General features: G+C 29.0%; 1 protein-coding gene across 1 annotated transcript; it reads left to right on the plus strand.

Moving 5' to 3' along the window:
* LOC111621520 (cytochrome P450 3A41-like) lies at positions 1–26,026 on the plus strand. Its single transcript, XM_023363676.1, has 14 exons — positions 1–27; positions 5,438–5,534; positions 12,672–12,724; positions 15,452–15,545; positions 15,859–15,975; positions 16,046–16,134; positions 18,108–18,253; positions 18,884–19,002; positions 21,364–21,487; positions 21,566–21,726; positions 23,231–23,319; positions 23,416–23,559; positions 23,636–23,798; positions 25,853–26,026. Exons 1-14 carry the CDS (start codon positions 5–7, stop codon positions 25,934–25,936), a joined length of 1,503 nt encoding a protein of 500 aa, XP_023219444.1. The 5' UTR covers positions 1–4; the 3' UTR covers positions 25,937–26,026.
* Positions 26,027–27,456: the final 1,430 nt, after the last annotated feature.

Genomic DNA, 27,456 nt, shown 5'->3' on the forward strand with positions numbered 1-27,456 from the left:
TTCTATGGTTGTCATTCTTTTTTATATGTAAGTATAACAGACAATATTCTTTGATATATTCTTTATAGAGTATACTAACATCTAAAATATTACGAAGAATAACGATAACAAATAGGCTTTGACTTCTTTGAAAATTAAAACATCGTTAGTACTAATTTCATTTAAATCTAACCAGATGATTTCTAAATATTGTACTTAAGTTTTTAAAATTTATAAATTATTATTTCCTTCTGTTTGATATTATTTAACTTTAATGCTTTAATGAAATGAATGCAGAAATAAATAAATAAATAAATAAATAAATATAGGCCTATATATATACTTGAATAATATTTTTTAAGAAAAATAAACAAAAATACAACTTTCAACAATATAAACAACCAAAAAAAAAAAATTGATAAAAGTTTTAAAAAATAACATTTTAAAATAGAATATTTTTTTCATATAAAAATATAAAATAACATGAATGTTTATTACTTTATATCAGTTATATTTACTTTAAAAATTTAATAGAGTTTTAATTTTAATAATTATATAAATATATAATTTTATAAAGTATACTCCATANTTAAATAAATTAAAAATATAATTAAAAATTGCAGCCTGGCATTGTGGCATCGTCCTATCGCCGAGCTGTAAATTATTGTGATGATGTCACAATAAACAATTTCTCGTTTATTGAATAAATATTGCCGATATGTAAAACAATAGGAAAGTGCATCTCGTCGCAAAGTCTTTTCATTTAGAAATTACTTGACTTTAGAACTGTTCTAACAATAAAATGCAATTACCCTATAATCATTATTCATTTATCTTAAATATTATTTTTATCAAACGAAATGCATATTCGTTGAAATATTTTGTTTTGCTTCATTAATTCAATCACTATTTTGATACGGTTGCTTTTCATTTTAATGTGTAATTAATAAAACTAAAACTGTCATTTAAATGTGTAAATAAACAAAGTAATGAATTTTTTACCTCAGAAAAACAATATAGTTTGTGGTATAAATCTGTTAATCGGTAACAATCAAAGTATCTGTTTAATAAGGATATGGATAAATTCTTTAACATAGATATGTTTTTATTCTTATTTAGGTTAACATCGGCTACCGAATACAATTTGAATTATCAATATATTTTTATAATTCAAATTGTATTCAATGTAATTCTATATCATTGTGCTAACAATGATATAGAATTACATTGAATACATTGTGCGTCACAATGCTATGCTCCAATTTTGAAATATCTTTTAATTTAAAAAGTGACGTCACGTTCGGTCTGGACCGGAAGTTCGTATACAGTTAATCGGGACCTCCGGTCTCTAAGCTTTCCAAGCTTGTTCTCCATTCTTATCTAACTTCGTTCTCGAAATTAACGAAGGACCAGACGCAGGGGCTATCCGAAATATCAGTTATCCGGACAACCCCAGTCCCCAATTGATTCGGAAAATCGACGCTCTACTGTAAATATATTAATTTCATATATATATATATTGATTAAGTAATTGCATTTGACTCAATTAATTAAGTAATTGTAAATAACAATAGAAATTTAATAAAGTAAATCAAAAGATGGCAAAAAAAAATAATGCAGCTTAAAATAACGCGAAATAATTCAGTGATAATAAACATTACAAAGTAGAAAGGTCACGTTTAAACTAATCGATTGTAAATAGTGGCATTATATGAGACGCTAGTAGTTGAGCTTTAATATACGTTGAAAGTAGATATTTTATGCGCTGCGATATAGAATATTTAATTTCTCACGAATAAAATATCCATGCGTAAGATATCTACTTTCTTAAAGTTTTTAGATTTTGCTGGCAAACTTATGATGTCCCCTTTCGATTATATTGAATATCATTTTTATATTCCGTAAGAAGACTGCTGCTACTCAAACATTTCGTGGTAGTAGTTGAGATTAATATAGCCTTGTTATATAATTTTTATTTAATTGTTAAACGAATCAGTTCTTTGATAACAGCACATTGTAATAATAAATATTATCATTATTGTTGTTTTAAGCAAAGTGATATGACAAAACAGTTATGTGGTATCTAATATTAAGAAAATGTCTACATTTCAGTTATAAAGAAGCATGAAATGGGGATAAAAATGATATCTCTTAGTTAGTGTTTATTAAATGTTACAAATTATAATTGTAAGCTAAAACTAAAAGTAAATAAGCTTATGATATCAATAAGAAAAGAAAGATTTGCTATAGTTTAAAAGTATAGAAGTAATCAAATGTTAAAAATAAGTTAATATTTATATTATTGAAAATGTAAACTTATAATTTTTATATCACAGTCAATTGTAGCAGGCAACATGGATGTCGGATTTGGTTTTACTCTACCCAATTGGCTTATTCTAGCTTCTATGGTTGTCATTCTTTTTTATATGTAAGTATAACAGACAATATTCTTTGATATATTCTTTATAGAGTATACTAACATCTAAAATATTACGAAGAATAACGATAACAAATAGGCTTTGACTTCTTTGAAAATTAAAACATCGTTAGTACTAATTTCATTTAAATCTAACCAGATGATTTCTAAATATTGTACTTAAGTTTTTAAAATTTATAAATTATTATTTCCTTCTGTTTGATATTATTTAACTTTAATGCTTTAATGAAATGAATGCAGAAATAAATAAATAAATAAATAAATAAATATAGGCCTATATATATACTTGAATAATATTTTTTAAGAAAAATAAACAAAAATACAACTTTCAACAATATAAACAACCAAAAAAAAAAAATTGATAAAAGTTTTAAAAAATAACATTTTAAAATAGAATATTTTTTTCATATAAAAATATAAAATAACATGAATGTTTATTACTTTATATCAGTTATATTTACTTTAAAAATTTAATAGAGTTTTAATTTTAATAATTATATAAATATATAATTTTATAAAGTATACTCCAGTAAAAAGCACAACTTGCCTTTATTGCTTCAAATAGAAACTGTTTCTCCATGAATAAAACCTCAGTGGCATAAAATGCCCTTCATGGGCCTGAACTACCTTGAGACCACCACCAATTATTTATCTAAATGCTGGGGGTTTTTACATAAGTTTTTTTTATATTGCCAACTTTAAGTCCCTCCCCCCCCAGCATATGTTTTGAAACAACTAACACAATAAATCGGAGTATAATCATCCTGTCAGTTTTAAATCATGAATATAAGAACAAGCAGCAAGTGAATTCATTATTCCAGATGAGCCACTTTATGAANCTGAAGGGTGTTAGATAGATGGCCGGCATGACTGTATTGTTAAAGGAAACATATGGGTACTGTACATGGGCACGCTTCTACTAATTTGAGGTAGAGAGCATATATTTTATATTAAATAAATTAAAAATATAATTAAAAATTGCAGCCTGGCATTGTGGCATCGTCCTATCGCCGAGCTGTAAATTATTGTGATGATGTCACAATAAACAATTTCTCGTTTATTGAATAAATATTGACGATATGTAAAACAATAGGAAAGTGCATCTCGTCGCAAAGTCTTTTCATTTAGAAATTACTTGACTTTAGAACTGTTCTAACAATAAAATGCAATTACCCTATAATCATTATTCATTTATCTTAAATATTATTTTTATCAAACGAAATGCATATTCGTTGAAATATTTTGTTTTGCTTCATTAATTCAATCACTATTTTGATACGGTTGCTTTTCATTTTAATGTGTAATTAATAAAACTAAAACTGTCATTTAAATGTGTAAATAAACAAAGTAATGAATTTTTTACCTCAGAAAAACAATATAGTTTGTGGTATAAATCTGTTAATCGGTAACAATCAAAGTATCTGTTTAATAAGGATATGGATAAATTCTTTAACATAGATATGTTTTTATTCTTATTTAGGTTAACATCGGCTACCGAATACAATTTGAATTATCAATATATTTTTATAATTCAAATTGTATTCAATGTAATTCTATATCATTGTGCTAACAATGATATAGAATTACATTGAATACATTGTGCGTCACAATGCTATGCTCCAATTTTGAAATATCTTTTAATTTAAAAAGTGACGTCACATTCGGTCTGGACCGGAAGTTCGTATACAGTTAATCGGGACCTCCGGTCTCTAAGCTTTCCAAGCTTGTTCTCCATTCTTATCTAACTTCGTTCTCGAAATTAACGAAGGACCAGACGCAGGGGCGCCGCTAGCTGTTTGAACGCCCGTGTGCAATACCGATTATGCCGCCCCCTGTTTAACTACGACTACCTACGCTGAGCTTGCCAGAAAGGCTCTTTACCGCCTCCCTGGACGTGCCGCCCGCGTGCGGTGCACGCCTTGCACGCCCGCTTATGGCGGGCCTGACCAGACGGACGAATGAACGACAGTGGAAATGTATGTGTGCAACGTGAAAATCACAGCCCAATGATTAACCAAATTATTCTATTAAGGCTAACTGTAACCTTTTTGATTATGCACGTGATCTCTAGTAGTTGAAGTTAAAAATTTAATGTTTTTCTTTTTAAATCCTTTCCTAAAAGTTTTCGACAATGGGACTAGATACAACCAAACAGTTTTTTGCATTAGATTCCTTTTTAATTTAATTTAAAAACTTAAATAAATTAACGTACGGTTGAGAGTTTTGAAAATTGAATATGTTAAATTTCTACAAATTTTTTACGACTAAACGTATGTAGAAAATTAATTTTATTTTCAAACTTCTGAACTTGCGTTAGTTAGGCATTGATGCTGTTAAATTTTGGAGATTATAAGTCAATGGGATGAGAGTTAGCAGGTCAAGTGTCACATCTTGAATAGGGCGAACTTAATGAAAATTTTACTCATTATTTGCATTCACAATTTTTTCAACTATCTCTACTCTCGAAATTAAGCCATTTGTCTTTTTATAATTAATAATGTAAGAATTATTTTGTTATAAAATATCAAAACGGATGGTACCACATATAATACTTAAGAGACATTAACATTAATTCAAGGTATCTTACGGGCGCGTTTGGAAATTCTAACCGGTAACACCGCGGAAGTGGTGACCGACGTCATCGGTCATAGCCAATTGGCCTTAAATTTGATATCCTAGTATAATTACAAACTATCAGACTTTCCAAAGGTCCCCTTAACCTCCTGTTCGAGTGTCGGAAAAGTTAAACAATAGCCCATGTCAGCTTTTCTATATATATATTATAATAAGTAGGCCTAATATTATATTAATCGTAAACTTATTTAGTTTACAATGAATACAATATTACAATAATTTAGTTTTTTTTACATAAACAGTGTTTTAGAATGATAACAAACAACTTATTTTTGTATAAAAGTTATGTTATTTAGAATTAAACAAATTTGATTTGCAAATATGATTTATTTCGACTTTTATCGTGCATTCTATTTATTTATATTACAGTTTATTTATTTATTACAGTTACATGGAAAAAAAATTTAGATACTGGAAAGAACAAGGAGTTGAATCACAAACAAAGCTTGAATTCTTAACTGGAACAATAGCAGCTTTAGGAATGGTAAATCAATTACGATGATTCTGTTTAATATAACATAAAAATAACATATTTTTTTATATTCATAATAATTTATTTACAGTAGTAGACATTTAATAAGATAATTATTTTTTTTAATAAAAAGTAAAATACATCTGGATACGAGTCCAATTTTGCTTGCCATGTCTAATCACCAGGAACAACTATTTCCATTGCAGAGACAACCTTTCTTAGAGGCTATGCCTCTGCACAAATATGTAAAACAGTTTAAAATGTTCACAGGTGACAATCCCAACACAATTAAAACAATTCTAATCCCTTTTCTACAAAGAAATATTATACTTTTAATTGTGTTGGGATTGTCACCTGTGAACATTTTAAACTGTTTTACATATTTGTGCAGAGGCATAGCCTCTAAAGAAAGGTTGTCTCTGCAATGGAAATAGTTGTTCCTGGTGATTAGACATGGCAAGCAAAATTGGACTCGTATCCAGATGTATTTTACTTTTTATTAAATTGTAATTCTGCCAGCCCTTTTCTACAAAGATAATTATTATAAGCTTCAGCCTTAAAACGTATAATGAGAAAAGTCACCGTTTCTGGATGATTTCTACCCGACTCTGTAAAACTTTAATCATGCCTAAACCTATTTCACATTTCATAAACATCATACTTTCTTATTATCTATTTTATTTATCTATAACGGTGAAATTACTGTATATCTATAACTGTAAAAATAAATGTTTTATATTAATATTGTGTTAAGAATTAAGTTTATAGTAATTGTAGAATAGTTAACTACAGTTTTTTAAAGTGTAAATAAATGGTTTAACAAATCTAAAAAAAAAATTAATTTCAACACCTGTTATAGTCATGCAGCGAAATATTACACAGGAGTTAGCCTGAAGTGGAAGAGTCTATGTCAGATGAAAAGGATGGAAGCAGTCATGCAGAAGTTGGCACATGCATTACAGTAATAAAATTTGCAAAAAAAAAGTAAAAATGTAAAATTATTTATGATAAATATAGTACAAAACATTTTAAATTGTAAAAAAACAAAACAGCTAAAAGAAATTAGATCTATGTGTCAACTCCCACACTTCTCCTTCCATCTCTTTCATCTGACACAGATCCAACTCATGCTGATTTATGTCTACTCTTTCGCTGTGCTGACTACAAAATGATAGAAGTATACTTAGCACACTAGTATTAGTAATATGCACACGTGACAACACAAATCACTAATTAAAAACAATCGCATTACTCATTTAACCCAAAAGCATGGCTGTGATGGACACAGTTAAAGACACATTGAAGAACGTGTGGTGGCTTGTGCGTAATTGTAGGTCACATCTAAACGGACAAGCATCATTTAATTACACTTTAAAAAAATTTAGTCATCTATGCTGAAAATACTATAAACAAAATAAAACATTTATTTTACTCATGTCAAGATGATTTCCTGGAACAGGTCGCAATTTAATCTTCCACTACAGTTGCACCACTCTTACTGATACTAATTAGTGCATCTCGGACCTCCGGTATTTATTTCCGGAATCACAATGATTGGCAATCTCTTTTGATGGAAGATTACCAATCGCTATAACCGCGGGAGCATTTTCAGTATTGGTTGTCTATGATGACCAATACTGAAAATGCTCCAAGCAAGATAACGAGTTCAACGAATAAAACTTTAATCAATTTAAATTTTATGATATAAATTTTACAATTAGCATCCATTTTTCTTTCCCAGCTGTTATATATAACAGAGGGAAAGTATGACTGGTCAAAAATTGACCCCTGCCCAAAATTTTTAGACTCGGAGATCATTGAAATGTCAAGAAATGCAAAAACGTTGGGTATTTTATTCTGTATTTATTGATGTTAGTATGTTTATGTTTAGAAAACTAATTTTTCTTCCACTTTAAGGCTTAATTCCTGTAGAGGTTTGGGTAACATATAATTTTAATTTTATTAGCAAACTTGTTTATTGCTAGTTACGGAACTCGTTGCTGGATTTTTTATTTATTTATTGCTACTAATAACTTACTCAATACTTTTATTCCGTTTTATAAAATTAAAGATTTCCTATAGATGTTTATGAAATTTATGAACTCTGAATATAAAAATTTCTTCTGGTACAATAGGGAGAAATTCCGTAGTTACGCTAATAAAAACTAGACAGTAGGGATTGTATACCGGTTTACCGATTTACCGGTTAACCGATAAATTGACAAAAAAACATTCTGTAAACTTACCGGTAAATTTTTTAAATTTATCGGTAATTCGGTAAATGAAAAATTCATACTAGAAATTTTTATGTAGAAAATATTGTGTTTATAGATATTTAAAAGGGCTAAAGGGACATTGAAAAAAAAAAAAACAGATAAGTGTAAGCAACAATATACCTAATTATTAATTTTATGTGAGATATTTTTTGTTTAATTTTAATTTAAACTTTCTTGGGTTTGAGAGGCACTGTAAATTGTACAGAAAGCTCTAGTTAGCATATGTGATTTGTGCTCTGCCGTTTTTTGAGATTTTTAAAGGTTTAAAATCTTTACAATCAACGTTTTTCTTAAAGATTAAGTAAATATCTTTTTTTTTATATTTAAAAATAATAATACGTAAATATTTCACGTACTTTTTAAATTAATAGCAATTTTGAATACACCACATTATGACAGGACATTAAAGCAATATTATTGCAAAATAACATTAAAATTTGTACCTTAAATAAATTTTTTACTTCTAACAACTGTTTAAAATAATTAAATACAAATATTTATTACAAGATTCTAACATTATGCCTTACGATTGTGCAAAATATGTATTATTCTAACCTTATTTTCGTGGGGAATCCCCATTACTCTCACGAAAAGAACTTTCTTTAATTTTAGATTGTAGAACCCGGTGGAATAGCTTACTAAACATGCTGGAAAGATTTTTATTACTTAAAGATGATGTCCGAAAAAGTCTAGAAACTTAACCTAACCCGGATTATTTTGTACAAAAATTAGATCAAAATTAGGAGATAAGACTTTAAATAATTTAAGTTTCTTGAGAAGTTATTTTTTAAAAAATGGTAATCAGTAAAATGGTATTAGGTACTATATATTATTTCTGTTTTATTTTTATTTTTCTGTATTATTTTATTTATGTTTTTAAAAGTTATTATAGTTTGTTTAGAATAACACTTTAATTTTTATATTTTTTATATTCTATACCTTTGAAATAGAAAATGTGAAATGGAAATCAAAATTACTTATATTTTTTATCACCTTAATTTTATTTTTCAGGAAAAAAATTTACCGGTAATTTACCGGTAAACCGGTATTTTAATTTTCATTTACCGAATTACCGGTAAATGAAAAAGTCGGTAAATTTACAATCCCTACTAGACAGGTCTTCATAACAAACTGTATCTGTTAAATTTTTAGAATTGAGAAACGTTTAAAGAATGAGGAGTATGATCAATAAATCAAAGAAATGCCAGAGCTACTGATTTCTCCTTTGTATTTTTACAAAATTACTATGTTCTTTAGCACTCGAATGCTTCCTGTTTTTACTATTTATGTCTTCAGAAGTAAGCACAAAATTGCTATGGAGAATTTATCATTCAAGAACACTGTTGATTGGTTATATAGATTTTATTATATAAAAAGGAAATTCGTCCTTCTTCAGTCCTTATTATACATAACTGATGAAACAAATTATGTATTTATTAGTGACAGCTAAATTAACCAAATATTTTAAAACAAACTGGGATAAAACTAGTAACACTATAAAACATAAAACTTGCTAAAAAAATTGGAAAATAGAAAACTTAACACATAAAAATACTAAACTGAAATAAAATAAAATAAAACAACTAAAATAAATAAATAAATATATATATATATATATAATTTCATTAAAAGGGATATCACGTTACAACAACAAACACTTAAATGTTGCTACAATATTTAAATTTTTATATACTTTATGCAAATTCTACTCTTGATTGTCAGATTAATACTAGAATTAAGAAATTCATATCTTACTATGATATTACATAAATAACATCAACTCAAAGCCCGATTAGTATACATACTAAATTGCCAAACGATCGCCTAAATAACGGGCTATTATATGGCTACTTAAATGATTAGAAATAAAGCAATTTGTCATTAGAGGTAGGCGTTAGGCGCCATCTCGTAAGTAAATTAATAATTAAAATTAAATAAATAAAACCCGGCGAGGTATATATATATAAATAACATCAACTCATAGCCCGAGTAGATACATCACCAAACGATCGCCTAAATATCGTATATTCTTTTATTCCAGAAGGTTCTAAATTTATTTATTTAATTTTAATTATTAATTTATTTAAGAGATGGCGCCTAACGTCTACCTCAAGTGTCAAATTACTTTATTCCAATCATTTAATTAGCCGTATTATAGCCCGATATTTAGGCGATCGTTTGGTGATGTATTTACTACTCGGGCTATGAGTTGATGTTATTTATATACAGTAGATACATTTTGAGCCACAACAACGCGTGGCGGGGTAACTCACTCAGCAAACAATAAACTACACCACAACACCTTAAGTTGCTGAGAAAAATTTATTAAAATGTAACTAACATTTTCAGTCAAATCAATTGGTCATTCTTGGGTTAATTGATAAAAAATAATGATGTTCAAAAATACAATACAGGTAACCCCCGTATAACATGGCACTTCTATAGCACAGATTCACTCTAACACAGTTTGAGAATTGGGAACATTCCCCGTATAATACGGTGCTTTTATAGCATGGGTTCACTCTAACACAGTTCGGGAATTGGGTAAAACCCTCGTACGACATAAAATGTAATAAAGGGTGCGTTCTTTTATACCTCCACGTAACTCCGCGCGAGCATTCTAATTGTTTTTGTGGCTACTTTGAATGCTCTTTCAACAAATAATCCATTTAATGGTTAAATTTTACAGTTGGGACCCTTCTTTTGCCTCTATAAGCTCATTTTAGAATTATAGATTCCTCCACATGATATTATAGATAGTGGGGGTTCCACCATCTTTCTTTCACTGTTATTCCTAAATGCCTACAAGCAGCAGTGCACTCCCGTTGCAGAGCGTTCACTATTAACCACCCACAGAATGAACCCAAAAACTGTTACCAGTTGATGATGCTCATGCTGAGATCATCATATAAAATGAATAATCCTCTGGTAGAATATTTACTTAAATAATAAACAAGTATTTTACCTATGAAAAAAATGAATAATAAATCCAATTTAAATAAGGATTTAACAACATGTTTTTTAATTTTTGGAACCTAACTCTTCTTTTTGCATTAGTTCTTTGTTTCATATAACACGGATTTGTATAACACAGCAATTTTCTGGAACGTAACTTCCGTGTTATAGAGGGGTTATCTGTATATAAATTCAAATACAAATACAGTAGAACCTCCATTATCCGGACCTCCATTATCCGGATTTTCGATTATCCGGATTGTTCAAAATAAACAAAAATTTTACGAATTTGCTGATTTGCAATTGGCGAATTACGACAGTTTATGTACGTGATGGAAAGCATAACTTTTTTGTTTCAACAACGCCTCATCCAGCACAGTGGTCGTAAACTCTTAAATATATTTTACGTAGTAATAAAAATATAATTTGACATACGTATTTATAAATAATTTATATTCAAATTATATCATTTCTATGACCAAGGGCGGCGTAAGGCATGGATGACGTGNTACTAAATTAACTTCTGAAGTATAATTTTTTATTGTTTTTATATTTTTCAATATATTTATTTTGTTTGTACAAAATAAAAAAGTAATTTTTAACGATACAATAGTCTTCGTTAGGCTTAACATCGACGAAAATTCAGCGCGAAGCGACACGCAACGGAGAAAAATTTCAACATGGGATAAGTTAGTATATTTTTTCGTACATAATCGGTTATCCGAAATATCGATTTTTTTTCCGAACAACCCCAATCTCCAATTGATTCGGATAATCGACGCTCTACTGTAGTATTATTTTCCCAATATGCTAACTTTTCTGCAAACTCAGAAAATTTTGACAAATGGCATAGGAGTTATTAAGCTTCAAATTTGGTGAACAAAATCGTGCCCACCACGCACATTAACATCCATCCATACAGAAAAACCCCGAAATTTTTTCATTTATATTTTTCTATGTTGTACATAATAGCCGGGAAAATAAAGTACTGTACATCTTTATTTTGAATATTGCAGTTTTTATAATATTGCACATAAAAAGTGGATTTACGTTCCAAAACGGTTTTTGGGCTGATATTCTGAAATTGAAGACCTATACATTCTCACTGTCCTTCGCCTGTCTGTTCTTTGTTAATCTCGAGAACTTAAAAACTCGTTAAATATAAATAATAAAGTATATAAAGTATATATAAAGATGATGAATATTTACTTTCTTATATATTTTGTCGTAAAAATGAGCAACAAAACACATTATTAATCTTTCACTTTAAAAAAACAGTTATAATCAATTGTTAGTTAGTTGTAGTTTACTAAAAATGTATTTTTCATTTACTATACTTATTCTGTTGCTCTTAAAACTGGTTTGTACTCAAACTTTAAAATATGACAGCTTTTAAGAAAAATACATCCTTATTTACATTATTCCCATCTGAAAGATCTTTTAAAATCGAACTTCACATAATTAGCAGAATCCGAACACTTATTACCCACCGATTATTGTCATTTAAAAAAAAAAAGCATGTAAACGAATATTATATAATTCCTAACCCTTTTAATTGTATTTTTAATTTTTTATTAATTGTATTTTAATTTATTCGTCAATCATTGTTTTCGTTATTTTTATGTATTTCGGGTATAAATTTATTTTTATTTCGGGTATAAATGTTAATTATGGGTAGGAAATCTTTTGTCGTAAGACTTTTACTAATGTGATTGAAATAAATTATTTATTTAACAGTTTTATTCAATAATTAAAATGCCACTAAGTAACTAAAGCACTCAGCTATATTTTAATCAAATAGTTACGTTTGTTTTTTCATTTTTGTATAAATATAATTATTTTCTTGTATTCCGAAACATATAACATGTTTTTGACTTTTAAATATTTATTTATAAACTCATACATAATACTTTTTCAGTCGTTTCACGAGAATGTTATTAATACTTATAAAAGACACGGTAGAATATTTGGGTGAGTCGTTTCTTAATTATAATTTATTATTGTTTTTTATTATTAACATTAATTAAACTTTCTGTGTTAAAATTATTTCAATTTCTATACTATAAATTATATACAGTATATACAAGTATATATATACACAGTATATATATATATACATATACCGTGTATATAATTTTTGTGAAACTTTTAATTATATACCTCTAATATCTAACTAATATATTTAAAATTATTTGTAAATTGTTATACAGTATATTATTTTTTAAAAAAATATTCTCTGTATGTAATAACTTATGTTGAAAATCAAACAATTACAGCAATTTATATTAACATAAATAGATATCAGGTAGATTGTTAAAATTATGTTCATATTTCGTTTGCAGACTTTTCTATTATTTTTATTAGATACTAGTTGTTACCCGCGACTTCGCCCGCGGTGGTTTTGCAAGCAAACCCCATTTATATTCAGTATTTCAACAATCATAGTAATTGTTATATAACACCTACCGCTGAAAATAATGAGAATTGCCGAAAATCAAACTAATTATTTACAGTTTAATCAATCTAAATATATAAAATTGCTTGTCCTGACTGACTGACTCACTGATTCATCATCGCTCAGAGCAAACCGCTGAACCTAAAGAGATGAAATTTGGTACACAGTTAGGGTACGTCATGAACACGCACTCTAAGAAGGAATTTTTCGAAATTCCCTCGCGGGGGGGAGAGGGAGAGTATTAAGTCTTAACCAAAAGAACGGCTTCTACTGTACTATTTTGGATGCGATTTCTTGTTTTTATCTTCGTTTTAGTAGGGTATGCCATGGGAATGCACACTAAGAAGGGATTTTTCGAAATTCCCCCGCGGGGGGAGAGGGAGAGCATTAAGGCTTAACTGGGAGAACGGTTTCTACTGTACTATTTTAGATGTGATTTTTCGTTTTCAACTACGTTTAGTCTTCATTGAGTACTTAGGTGTATTAAATTGATAACATTTCAGACATTGTTATAAACATTTTTATCTATTTCGATTTTTAACCAAATGTTTGAACCGTTTTAAATTCGAATTTGTTATTCCATATTTGTTCGATTATAGAACGATTGATCAAATTGAAAATAGTTAGTTTGATTTTCGGTAATTCTAATTATTTTCAGCGGTAGATGTTATATAACAATTACTACGGTTGTTGAAATACTGAATATAAATTAGGTTTGCTTGCAAAACCACCGCGGGCGAAGTCGCGGGTAACGGCTAGTCGTTCTATAAAGCCTATGACCCCTCGCATAAGCAGAAATTCTCGTAAAATAGCGAAACTCATTAATTATTAAATATTTTCTAGACTAACATATCTATCACACATGTGACAGAGGATCGGCACCTCTTTAGCGCCTCATCAGGACTGACACACCTATGTCTTCTAGGATAGACACAGAAACCTTAACGGCCGAAACTTCGGAATTTGCGCGAGCAGTCACATGCGCGGGCGGTCGGATTCGGGATGGAGGAGTGTTGAGAGACGGCGGATCAGAAGAAGTGCACATTACTACTTAATTAGAATGGAAAATATGTTTATTTATATAAATATTTACACATATACACACGGTAAGCGAGAATTCTAAGAGAGTTTAGCTTTCTAGTAGCGAGTTAAAGTATCCATAGTTATATAGCGTCATCTGAGATTAACGGATTCTTGGCCGAGAAAGAGAGAGCTTACAATAGTACACGCGAGGTGAAATACCTTGATCGGCAGCTTGGTTGTTGTGTCGTAGAGGTGGCAACGTCTCAGTCTCTTTTTGATCGTCGAAGGGAATCCGTTGGCTTGTCAGGTTCGGGAACTGCAACAGGATCGGATCGGCGATCGAGAGGTCGGAGAAAGGCGGACGAAGCAGTCGGCAATCGAGCACTCGCGTAAAAAAAAAACGAAAGTCGGATCGGCGAACTCTCGGACTCTCGACGACCCCTCGTCCTTGAGTCACTCCTTTTTATATCCCAAGCCACGTTATCATTTTCCACTAATCATGAATTTGTGCTATTAGTTCCCAGTGACACGTTCGTTGAGTTCTCTGGGAAAGGAAACGACTCCGGGAAGAGAGATGCGATCATCCTTCGGTAATAAAATTTTCGAAAAACGAAAAATGAATTCTCTCCCAAATTTCGTCAAGTCCGACTCTCACACACACATACACACATGTAAGGCATGTAAACACTATACGGGTATATATAGTAAATTGCCTCAAAATAATACTTTTTAAAAATTTCGGAAGGAGATTTCCCATTAAATCTAAAATTTTAATTTTTTCCCCTCTAAACTAGGCAGCTTACAACTTTCCTTTGTCTTATCAGAGTTACCAGTATCACCATCTTTGCATTTTGGAGCCAAGTTTGTAAAGCAATTAGCATATACGAAAGTAAGAGAAGCAGTTATTTCACATGAACATGTAACAAGCGAGAACTGCGGACAGACTGCGTGTTCCATGGTTTAGTTACTTTAGTACAAAACAAAGAAATAAGTTCAGTAATGCTATCCGAGAACGAGAATGAGCATGACTGAGAGAGATGCTGTGAAACTCCATGCAATTTCAAACTTGGTGCGGATTTAGCACGCAAAGAAGAACTTGTTTTACTATTTTACGTATATTTTATTTTTTTCGAATTGTCAATAACGGAAACCCGAAACCGGGTATGGCGAATCCGCGAATGGCAAGGTCTGTACTTACTTCATAAAAATTTTTATTCTAGAACGTGCATGCCATCATATGATTTATGGATTTCGAAACCAGAACTGATAAAACACATCCTGGTAAAAGACTTCCCAACTTTTCGTATACGAACGGTGAGATATATTGATAATCCTGTAGCTTGGAAGAATGAGGGCTAATGTCAAGGGTTTATTCTTCCAAGCTACGAAATTACAAATAACTAATATGTTTATAGTTATTAATAATTAATTGTGAAAATTGTGAGTAACTATTAAATAAGTTTTGAAGTACTTTTGTCTGTTAGCAGTTTCTGCGAGAGATATCTTTGATTGCACACCGTTATGCGTTTCATAGATCTAGCAAAATGATTATAAATACTTAATTGATACACACAATGTAAAATTTTGGTTGAATACTTTCAAAACAGAAAATCTTTAATTTTTATAGAAAATAGATTTTGGAGATCCAATAGTCAATAAGATGCTCAGTTTTATAAATGATGAAGATTGGAAAAGAGTAAGAAACTTAATGAGTCCAACATTTACGAGTAGCAGAATGAGAAAAGTAAAATAAATTTTCATTAATAAAATGAAAGAATTTCTGTAATAATATAAATTGAAATTTTTGTTTTCAGATGGCAAATTTAGTTAAACAATGTGCTGAATCATTGGCCAAACGTTTCAACGAAAACGCTGAAAAGGGAAAAAATTTTGATTGCAAAGAGTATGAATTTATTATATCCTCTCATTTTAATAACTTTATAATTAGAGATAATTATAAGAAATGTTTTACTAATTAAATCAAACTTTTTCTGCTTAAAAGTTTGAATAAATATATAAACTATAAGTCATTATCAAAGTTAATATGAAAGTAGAATTCAAATTAATAATTTTTAAAAATTTAGTAAAAATATAAGAAATTACAAATGTGAATAATATAATAATACATATATATATATATAATTATGAACATTAAATATTGTTCATCTTAGTAGTCATTAATATGAATAATAATGTTTGAGTTTTTTTATCGTAGAAAAATTAGAAACAACGGAAATGGATGATGTAAGAGCGAATAAATTTTTTTTTTAAATAATTATTTAAAATACATATATATATTTAAAATTGGAAGATAAAAATTAGAAGCTAGGCGATATCACTTTTCTCGAATTCAAATATTGTATCACCAATCTCGAATACCTCGAACAATAATGAACTTATTTAACATTTATTTAACTTGTTTCAATGTATCAATAAATTAGTAGGGCATACAGAATGGTAAAGGAAAAACAATTTACTAAATTTTAAGAAGTAACTTTTTAATTTTGTTTACAGATGGGCGAATGCTAGAAAATATTCGACTATTCTAGATTTCGGATAACTTATAACGTTAAAAGTAATAAATTCGAGTACAACGAATATCTCTAATATCTTTCCACGCGTATAGGCAGAACCTCTTCTGAACTTCTGGCTTAATTTGCAACAAGAAAAGAAACAGACGACACCCTGCAACTGTTCGAATGCTTTTTTTCATAAGTATAAATCAGAAGGTGTTGAAAATGTGAACTATTGTTGATTAACCTATTGTCTATAATGCAGTGAAGATACAAGGGGTGCCATTGACACCAAAATAAATAAATAAAATAAAATTTATTTGTTCAAACTTTAAAACGTGATTTTTAAAAATATTTACAATGGCAAATAAGATTTACCAGACCGTCCGCATTGCAATCGTCGCATACGTGTGCTGGCACTAATTAATTATTCGAATATTTTTAATTTTTGATTTCGCTGACGTTTAGGTTCTTTCTGAAGATGCCACTGTGACTATTAATATTAGTGGTAATCATGGTATTCGAATGTAATATCGAATGCTTTCGACTATTCGCTCATCTTTAACAAAAGCTACCGAATTTATTGCTTATAAATGTACTAGTTTTAAACATAATTTTCTACAGCTTTTTGTGTAGAATCAAATCTCAGTATTGCATCCTACTTAATAATGCCATCCTTGTAAAGCTTTAATGAACAAATTTATAAATCGAACCATTTACACGCTTATTCAAATCCATAAATATGAAATCGAATGCCATTCGAATATCATTCATATTACGCTTTTGTATCGCAAACGACGTTATCATCAACTCATGTCACTCTCAAACTCAAAATTACTGTAAAAATTACAGCTTATATCCGACATTATACAATTATTGATGCTTTAATTTTCTAATTTAATAGTTTTTAAAAATTTTAATTATTTATGGTTTTAATGTTTTTAAATGGTCAAAAAGTAACATATAAGTTTTCAAATGATGAAAAATTATTAGAGTAGACTTCATTTTTACAACTTGATTTTCTTGTGGAAAACTGAATCAACTTATTTCCTATGACGTAAATGTTATAGCAAAAGCAAACAACCTCGGCATACTTGGCCTGGGATTTCAAGTAAATGTTATAAATTGAATTACATTATTGGAGGTACTGTAGTTTGGAATATATTTATATATTTATTTATATATTCAAAGACATGACCAAGAGCAAAAAGAAAAAAAGTATGTCATTTCATTAGTCTTAAAAGAAACTTTATACTCGAAATTTTATATAATAGCGTAGTATATATGTGTACACTACGCTATGTATTAGTGTATACAATAAAATTTTTAAAAATTTATGTTAAAATAATTAAATTTTTTCAAGGTTAACAAGTACATTTACTATCGATGTCACTGCATCTACTGCATTTGCTACCAAACTGAATGCACAAGAAAACGAAAACAATGAATTTGTCAAGAACGCTCGAATGGTTTCAAATAGAAATATATCAAAATTAACGCTTTTGGGATGTAAGTTTTTTCTTTTATTATTATAATTGGAATTTATTTACGCAGTAGAAGTTTATTAGTACAATCCCTCTAAAAAGTAGCTCTAGAAAAGTAGCCGAAAATTCGAAATTAATCGATAATAACCTTGCATGCTAGTATTCCTCAAATCAAAATTTGCTTGGATACGTATTGCGATAAATATACGGAGCGGAAATACTGTATTATAATTTATGCAAGTATGAATGATAATTGAACGTTTTCATTAATACAGTGGTAGGTTTACAATTAAACATTAATTATCATAGTATAGTTATTAACTTCATTACCATCAGACTGATTGAAGAGCGTTGGTAAACAAATTGGAAACATACATCACTGTGCTATAAAGCAAACTGTAGACAATGCCTGCAATGTTAAGATCTCAAATAAGTTATTAAATTTTACAAAACTACAAAATCGTTTGGTATTATTTTGACATTATTGATAAACTAGTCTTGTTGGAGCCGAATTAATGAACTTCTGCCGTATAATCAATTGTTAATACCATAAGATATGAGTTTTCGAACACATCACAAATTGTATTTTCAAAAACAGATTTAAAAGAAATAAAATAAGGTATTTTAATTAATGTATATCATTTTTAATTAACAGTTTTGATTGCACCGAAACTAATTGGTTACTTAAAATTGGAATTTTTTCCGAGGAAATTATTAGAATACTTCCAGAACGTCGTTTTGAAAATCTTGGAAGAGAGAAAACAAAAGAAAGTTGTAAGAAATTTTAATATGCATTTCGAAATATTTAAATGTAAACATTCTGTTAAAAAGCGATTATCTGATATGTGTTATATAACATAGTATATAAAAAATAACTTTCACTTCGATTTCCACAAAGCATTTTATTTAGTGAAATGCTTTTCAAATGAAATGAAAAGCATTTCACTAAGTTAAAAAAATCTTTTCGATTAATTGTCATAAAATTTTGTAAATCTCTTTTAAATATTAATTTAAAAAAAAAAAAAAAAAAACATAATGCTGATAAGGATTTCTGTGATTAGAATTGATTAATTATGATTTATAATTAATTCATATTATATAAAAAAGAGCTTAAGGCACTATTAGATGTATAAAATAACATAATTTAAATTACCTTATATTATTCTATATTTCGTACTTGTGAATTTTACAAAAATTTTAATGAAGTTATAGAACATGCTTTAAGAATTAGCACGAATTTATTGAATAAATATTTTTTCTACAGGATTAAGTTAATAAAAACAATAATTGTTTTTTTTATTGAATTCTGGAGATAAATTGAATTTGTTGACTAAAATGATTTATTTTATATGAAGGTCATTTGTCGCAGTGACTTAGCAAAGTGTTCCAAAATTTAGCAACAAAAGTCACTTCTTTTTAATACACTTTAAACAATAAGTTGAGTAAAAGATTTCTTCTTCTGTTGGTTACGTAAACAGGGATAACTTATCATAGCCACTTAAGAGAACTCTCCACTTGTGAGGTGAACACCCAGATAAAGTCTGACTTATAGTAAAACTCTGCAATTTTACAGTATAATTTCAAGAGTTGCCACAGTATTTTAACATGGAACCACGAATACAACAATTTATCTTCTCTCATCTATATATATATAAATGGACGTGCGTGTGCCTATATTTCATTCTGCAGCCGAAACTACACATCGCATATGAATGGTGTTTATGTGTGGTAGTAGCCCCCAAGTCTCCCATCATGCACTATGGTGGTTGCGTCTCGATAGCTATAAGGATGTGGGAGATATGGGGTTGAAAGTGGTTAACTTCTAAAATATGTAACAATGGAAGTGTCAACAATTTGTTCAAGAAAGTGGTTTGACAACAAATTCTCAAAGAAAGTGGTTGACTTCGAAAATGCCTGACGCTTCAATAAGAATGTTTCTGTTTTTTCTAGAAAGTTCCAAAGCCTAGTAGTGAAATTTGGTACACAGTTAGGGCACGTCATGAAAACGCACACTAAAAGGGATTTTTCGAAATTCCCCCCGCGGGGGAGAGGGAGATCATTAAGGCTTAACTGGGAGAACGGTTTCTACTGTACTATTTTAGATGCGATTTTTTGTTTTCAACTACATTTAGTCTTCATTGAGTACTTAGGTGTATTAAATTGATAACATTTCAGACATTGTTACAAATATTTCTATATATTTCGATTTTTTAACCAAATGTTCGAACCGTTTTAAATTCGAATTTCTTTTTGCATATTGGTTCGATTATAGAACGATTGCAAACTTTCCAGAAAATTTATCAAATTGAAAACAGTTCGTTTGATTCTCAGCAATTCTCATCATTCCAGTGGTAGGTGTTAAATAACAATTACTATGGTTGTTTAAATATTGAATGTAAATAGGGTTTGCTTGCAAAATCTGTGCGAGCGAAGCCGCGGGTAACAGCTAGTAGTACATAAAAATGTTTAATTATTAATATGAATTTTTTTGTTTAATCTACCAATTTTAAATTTTTTAAAATATATTTCAACTTTATTTTTAAATCTGGATTCAGAGTTGGCATGAATTTTTTTGTAAAAACTTTATATATTTATGTATACAGTAGGCCCCGGTTTATGACACGCTTTTGTTCTTGGAGGAGCTGTAAAAAAATAAAACAATTCTAATTATAGACTTTAAGTCGATAAAAACTAATTACTTTTTAAAGTCCCTCTTAAAATTGACATACCGGTAAGTTATTAAATTTAAAGCTCTGAAATGAATGTTGTAAATCTAAAAAAAAAAGTCGTTGTAAAACGAGGTATGTCTAAAATTACTGCATTTGTAAATTTATATTTGTGCAGTTTATTTATACAAGTATTCGTTTTATGGATTTGAAAAAGTAACAAATAAAATTATTTTAATTTTAAAAAATTTGTTTTCATTTTGAGTTGCATTATCAATTCTATGAGTAAAGAGATGAACACATTCGTTTTAAAATATTTTATAAGCTTTATATTGACTATAAATTTTAGTTTTAATTTTTAAAAATTTAAACAAATTGTTTAATAAAGCTAAGAAAATTTTGAGGTTTAATTATTTCATTGATAATGATGCTTAAAAAATAACATTTAGATGTTTAATAACTTTTATAGAAAGGAAACGATTTTCTTCAATTAATGATGGATGCTCAGGAAGGAATACTTGAAAACACTGCCGAAGACTTGAAAGAAGTAGAGAGTGAAATAAGTAATAACAAACTTCAACCCAAACACAAAAGTATTGATTTTTTTTTCATTATCGTATATTCTTGTCAGTAATTTATTTCAATGATATTTTTTATTTATTATGTTTTAGCAATGAGCCTCGACGAAATTGTTGCTCAGAGTATTCTTTTTATTATCGCTGGCCACGACACAACAACAAATGCGTTATCATTTTTTTGTTATGAAATGGCATTAAATCCAGAATGCCAAGAGAAGTTGTTGAAGGAAATCGATGAAACATGGGAAACACATGTAAATAAACGTTTTCCTTATACTTTTTAAATATATAATTTATACTATGATGGTTACCTTCCAGAATTAAGCAAATTAATTCATTTATTTCTAATTATTAAATTTAATAAAAGATGGTAGTTTAACGGACTACCTTTAGTCAAAATTAAATTAATATGCTTATAATTAATTAGCCATATTATAGCCCGATTAAAATCCTTAGATATCGTTTCTTTGTTTGTATTTTCTTTATTCAGTTCTAATATAAAATTACTTATTCAACGACACACAAAAAGTATTTATCCGTTTTTATAGCTACATATCTAAATTCAACAATAAATTTTAAATTTAGTAAAAATTCTATGGTCCGATAAATAAACTAAGATACTCAATTTCAATCAATTAAATATCGGATAGATGAATTTATTAAAATTTTCAAATAAAACTAATTGAATCTAGTTTTTTCTTAATCTTTGTTGATGAAGCCGGTTATAATGCAGGCTACTTTTGTACTATTCTTTTATGCTATTACTTATACAATACAAATTAAAATGCGACGATTTATATCGCAATAACCTATAGTCAATACAGTGTATGAGAATTATCAGAAATTTGATATTTCTATTATTTTATGTTAAATTTACTATCATTGATGTTACTATTACTAAGTAGAAACATGATAAACTTTTGAAACAGTTCTATCGTAGACTTTAATATGTTTCACGTAAATAATCGATTATATATCACTTTATGTTAATATGTAACCTTAATATCTTACAAGTGACAAAATAACAGTACGCACATCCCATGTGAAATTGTCATAAATGGTAATAAAAGCAGAATCGTTTGCAATTTGTAACAAAAACTTTTTAAACAAAGCACACCACTTGAACTATGCTTCAAACAAAAATCCGTACATACATTGTAACAGGAAAAGTATGATGTACAGGGGAAGACACTAATAAAATGCATTGTGCAACGAGATCTAAACACTTTTATCCGGGTATCGTGACCATGTTATAATAATTACTCATTTAACATTCAGTTGTAAGGAAAATAACTAACATTGTATTTTAATATATTCATGTTATATATTCTACTTAAAAGAAATGCTAGAATATCTCTAACATGGCTTCTTCGTGTTTATGTAAACATATAAAATTTAGTTTCATAAAAAATTTTTAGCACCTCTATCATTTCTTTTCACACATTTGTGATATATATTATTTATTAATAAATTTAAATTATTTTTATGAGTAAGTAAATAACAATAACAATGAGTAAGTAAATAACAATTGCATATTAAAATATTTATATTGTCCAAAATACCATGTAAACAATTAAAATTATTAACAAATATATAAACTTTCATTGCCATAGATTATAGTCCTACTTGTGTGTAACGTGTAATTGCTCCTTGACATTTTTGTATTTTCCTAAATTATGAATTATTTCAACAAAAATTTTTATTGATTTTTTTAAAATTTTGTGCAAAATTTAAATTAAAGTACAGTACAATATTTAGGGTGATGTGGATTTTGATATTGTCAATAAAATGACTTATCTTGATGCAGCATTAAATGAAACATTACGAGTACATAATCCAGGAGTAATGTAAGTGAATTTTTTATTATACAATATTACTTATAAAGAATAAATATAGAGCAGTCTAATTATAATTATCTTAATTTAAATTAATCTATTTTTTAGGTTGGCAAGAATGGCCTCTGAAGATTATAAATTAGCTGATACGGGTATAACAATAAAAAAAGGAACAAACATTGTAATTCCGACATACGGCATGCATCACGATCCCGAATATTTTCCAGAACCAGAAAGATTTAAACCCGAAAGGTAAATATTATTTTAAAAATCAAAATTTAATTTAAATTTCAGGCAGAAAATTTCAAGTATGAATTATCACTTACAGATTTTTACCCGAAAATAAAGAATCCATTATACCATATACATTTTTGCCCTTTGGCGACGGTCCTCGTAACTGTATTGGAATGAGATTTGTCACTATGGTAATGAAAATTTGCTTAGTTTACATGCTACGTGATGTTAAACTAGTTGCCACGGAAGAAACACGGGTAAATATATAATTTTGTGATAAATTATAATAATTTTGATAGACATGCAATTTATTAGAATAAATATGTTTCCTGTACGAGACCATTTTATTTTATTACAGCAAAATGTAAAATAATAAAATGAGTGTAAAATTAGTTGTTATTATCCATTAACAAAGAGTTCATGTTTTTAACTCTATATTTTCGTTTAAACTTAGAAATATCTCATTTGCAATAATGAAATATGTAACTTGGAGCAAAAAATACAAAACCTGATTAAATACATTTTTATAAAGATTGATATTTTAACTTCTGATATGTATGAACATAAAAACTCGATTTGAACGACAATTAATTCATTCTATTAAAATAGAAAAATACTTCATTACACTTAAAATGTGTTTATAAATGCATGTGAAATGAAGTTCTATCCAAAATACTACTTATAGAATTAAACTGAAAAATCTGTCGAATTGAAATGTGTGTAATAGCCCAGCATTCAGCATAAAGTGTAATTTTATTTAAAAATATATATATATATAAAGGGCATTACTAAGGCTTGCGCTGTTTTCACCTTTATGGATTTAGGTGGCTAAATTCTTTAAGGGAATAGGCTAAATTGGTACTGATAGGTTAGTGTAGTAAACTTTTGCTGCCAAAATTAAATTCTGTTGAGTTTAAATTAAAGGCTACGTGTAGCAAAATTTAATTATATTGAATTTAATTTTTAAGCTAAGATTTTTAAGCTTGTAACAAGCTCCGCTAGGAGGCGCGAAAATTCGAATAATTCTTGTTTTGGTTACTTTACATAGCCCTTACACAGTTGTATCATGTAGTTTTTATTTGATAAAATCAGAAAAGGCATTCCGAGATATCCAGGAAAAATCGAGAAAGTTTTTGGGTCCACCAATGGCCGAGTGGATAAAACCACTGATCACTGAAGTTGGTCGTGGATTCGCACCTCGCCAATGGGCTAGCCATCTAAAGTTTTCCGGGTGTTCACGTTAGTAACACATTTCTCTTAAAAGATCTCCCAGGTGGCATCCCCTTGGCAGATCGCCCACCTGTCGCGTTGCCAACCAAATAAATATACCGCAGCGCGTACGAGTTCAAAGCCAAAATTGATTGTGGGATAGTTTGCGGATTTAAATGGTAACACCATAAGCTGTAGTAATGTCCTTTTATCTGTACATAAAATTAATGAACGCAAAATAATATCAATAAGAAATTTTCAGAATTTTTATAATTATTTGTCATGGACTATGTTGTGCTTATCAGAGAATATGTGAGTGTAGGATTCCCTATAGGATCTAGGAATAGAATTTAAATTAAGAAAATTTGGAAAACTTGAATTCTACTATAAGTTGGAATTATAATAATTTTGTTACTTATAAATAAACGGTACTTTATTTTCTTTAGAAAATTACGCTTAATTTTTCTTCATCCTATTTTAGATCATCTCAAAACACTTCCACGACAAAATCTTAGTTACGCCACTCATCATAAAAATGATATAATTAATATAAAAAAGTACATTTCTGTTTAAGGTTGATAACCTTTCTAAAATTGTAATTTTTTAGTTCTTAAGAAAAACATAAACTTTTAAACGCTAGTAGAGATGGAGAATTAAGCTTATTATTGTAATTTTTTAGTTTTTATTGTATTTATAAACAGTAGTATCTTTCATATGTTAGTTTATTGTAAAAAAAAATATTTTTTATTTTATGATTCAAATCAACTTGGAACCATTCGTTTCTTACAAATTTAATTATATTAAATCTGTATAGAACATTTTAGATCTGTATCTTAAAATCCTTCAGAAATTGTAAAACTCAAAGTCTAAGTATAGTCGGCAGAATTTTGGCAAATTTTCTCTAAATTTGACAAATTTGATTATTTCGGAAACATGATTCTTACCAATTAAGTTATTACAGACAAATTTTTAATCCATTAGAAAAAAAATTTCATACAGGATAAAGAGAAATAAATAATCCTTTATTTAAGTATTATTGTTACAATTGTCCTTATTTGTATTGAGGTAACATCTAATATAAAATTTTCTTTTCTTTTTGCAGAAACCGTTAAAATATTATTTTGGACAAAATTTACAAGTCAAGGACATAATTTTGAAAGCTGAAAAGAGAACTCGATTTCACTAATTTTATTGAAAAATTCTTACAAATAAGAGTCTGAGAAATAGTAACTTGTATTTTTCTATATTGAAATTTAATAAATTAAATGGCAAATAATTTTTCTGCTTTAAAAACTGCGGACTCTCCTTAGCATTAATTAACTGCATCACCAATTTGCCCTCCTGGTAGAAATCAAATATTTTAATGTACACCTAATTCTACTTAAAGGAAACTCAGGTAACGGTTACCGTCAATCTTTTTTCTAGTCAGACGTATACACATATTGTATTGATACATATCGTTTGTCAATGTCTCTTCCACTTACTTGTTAAAAGCAAAATAACTTCTGAAAGCAAAAGCATTTCAGAAGTTTCCGGATTAACCCTTTTTCTCAAGAACGACAAACATAAATGAAATCTACTATACTCCCTGCAAAAATAAACAGCAACGCCACGCATAAAAAACAAAACCATGTTTATCCTTACACCCCAATCAGCTAATTTATGCCGAGCTATTTTTGTTTTTGTATACCATAGCATACCACCCTAGCAGAATTGATTATCCAAAGCTGTTGTCTTTTAATGAAAACTAAGCTAAACATAGCAATGTGTATCGGATTATTTTTGTTATTCACACAACCACTTAAAAGGGTTTTTTTGACAATGCTCCTGCAATGTCCTAACCCCGACAGTTAACAGAGACCATGGATCACTCAGAAGATGATTAACAAATTTTTTATTATTATTTGCATTTCGGGTCGGTAACCTCCCGAACACTTTTTAGTCTACCGGAATATTAAAATCCTATTTAAAAGTTACAATCCTTAATTTTAAAAAATTACAAATTACAAATAAAAAAATCTACGAATAAATTTAATCCATGTTGTGAATCTATTTCACGTACAGTACATTGTGAAGCACGCTGTGCCCAGTGGTGGACGTTATGGCAGTTACACATTTCATTTCGAGAGAAAATGCTCAAACAGTTGTAGTTTGTTCTAGCATTAATTTAACACCATGTTGCACCAGTCATATCGTTGTCCGTCATCTGCATGTCGTACCAGTTGCAAATAACAGATGATTAAGTGTACGTAATGGCAACGTAAAATTCTGTGATTGCTACAGTCTATGTTGCCTCGCTGCTTCATGTATTCTCGAAGGTATGTGGATATGCGTGAAAGTACGGTAAACTTCGTCGTAAAGACAAGGGCGACTTGAACCGTGATCTATAAATGTGCTAAAAGTTTGCACATATATATGGGTAAGTTTTAATACAGTTGTAAAGCTTAATGCTCTTTACTATATGTATTTTCTTGGCATAATGTTCCCGTTGAGAACAAATCACACAGAAACACTTTCATTGGAAAATGTTTCGTTTATTGGTGCTCTTATTTATTTCGTCTGGTTTTCCCTCCGGACCGCGTTACAGCGCTCCGGAACTCCTTTCGTTGTCATCGTCGGTGTGTATAAAGTCTTGTCCGTGTTTTGACCCACCTCTGTCCCTCCGGACCGCGTTACAGCGCTCCGGAACTCCTTTCGTTGTCATCG

The sequence above is a fragment of the Centruroides sculpturatus genome, unplaced genomic scaffold (assembly GCF_000671375.1).
Source record: "Centruroides sculpturatus isolate CEXI.00-Female unplaced genomic scaffold, Cexi_2.0 scaffold222, whole genome shotgun sequence".
NCBI classification, from domain to species: domain Eukaryota; kingdom Metazoa; phylum Arthropoda; class Arachnida; order Scorpiones; family Buthidae; genus Centruroides; species Centruroides sculpturatus.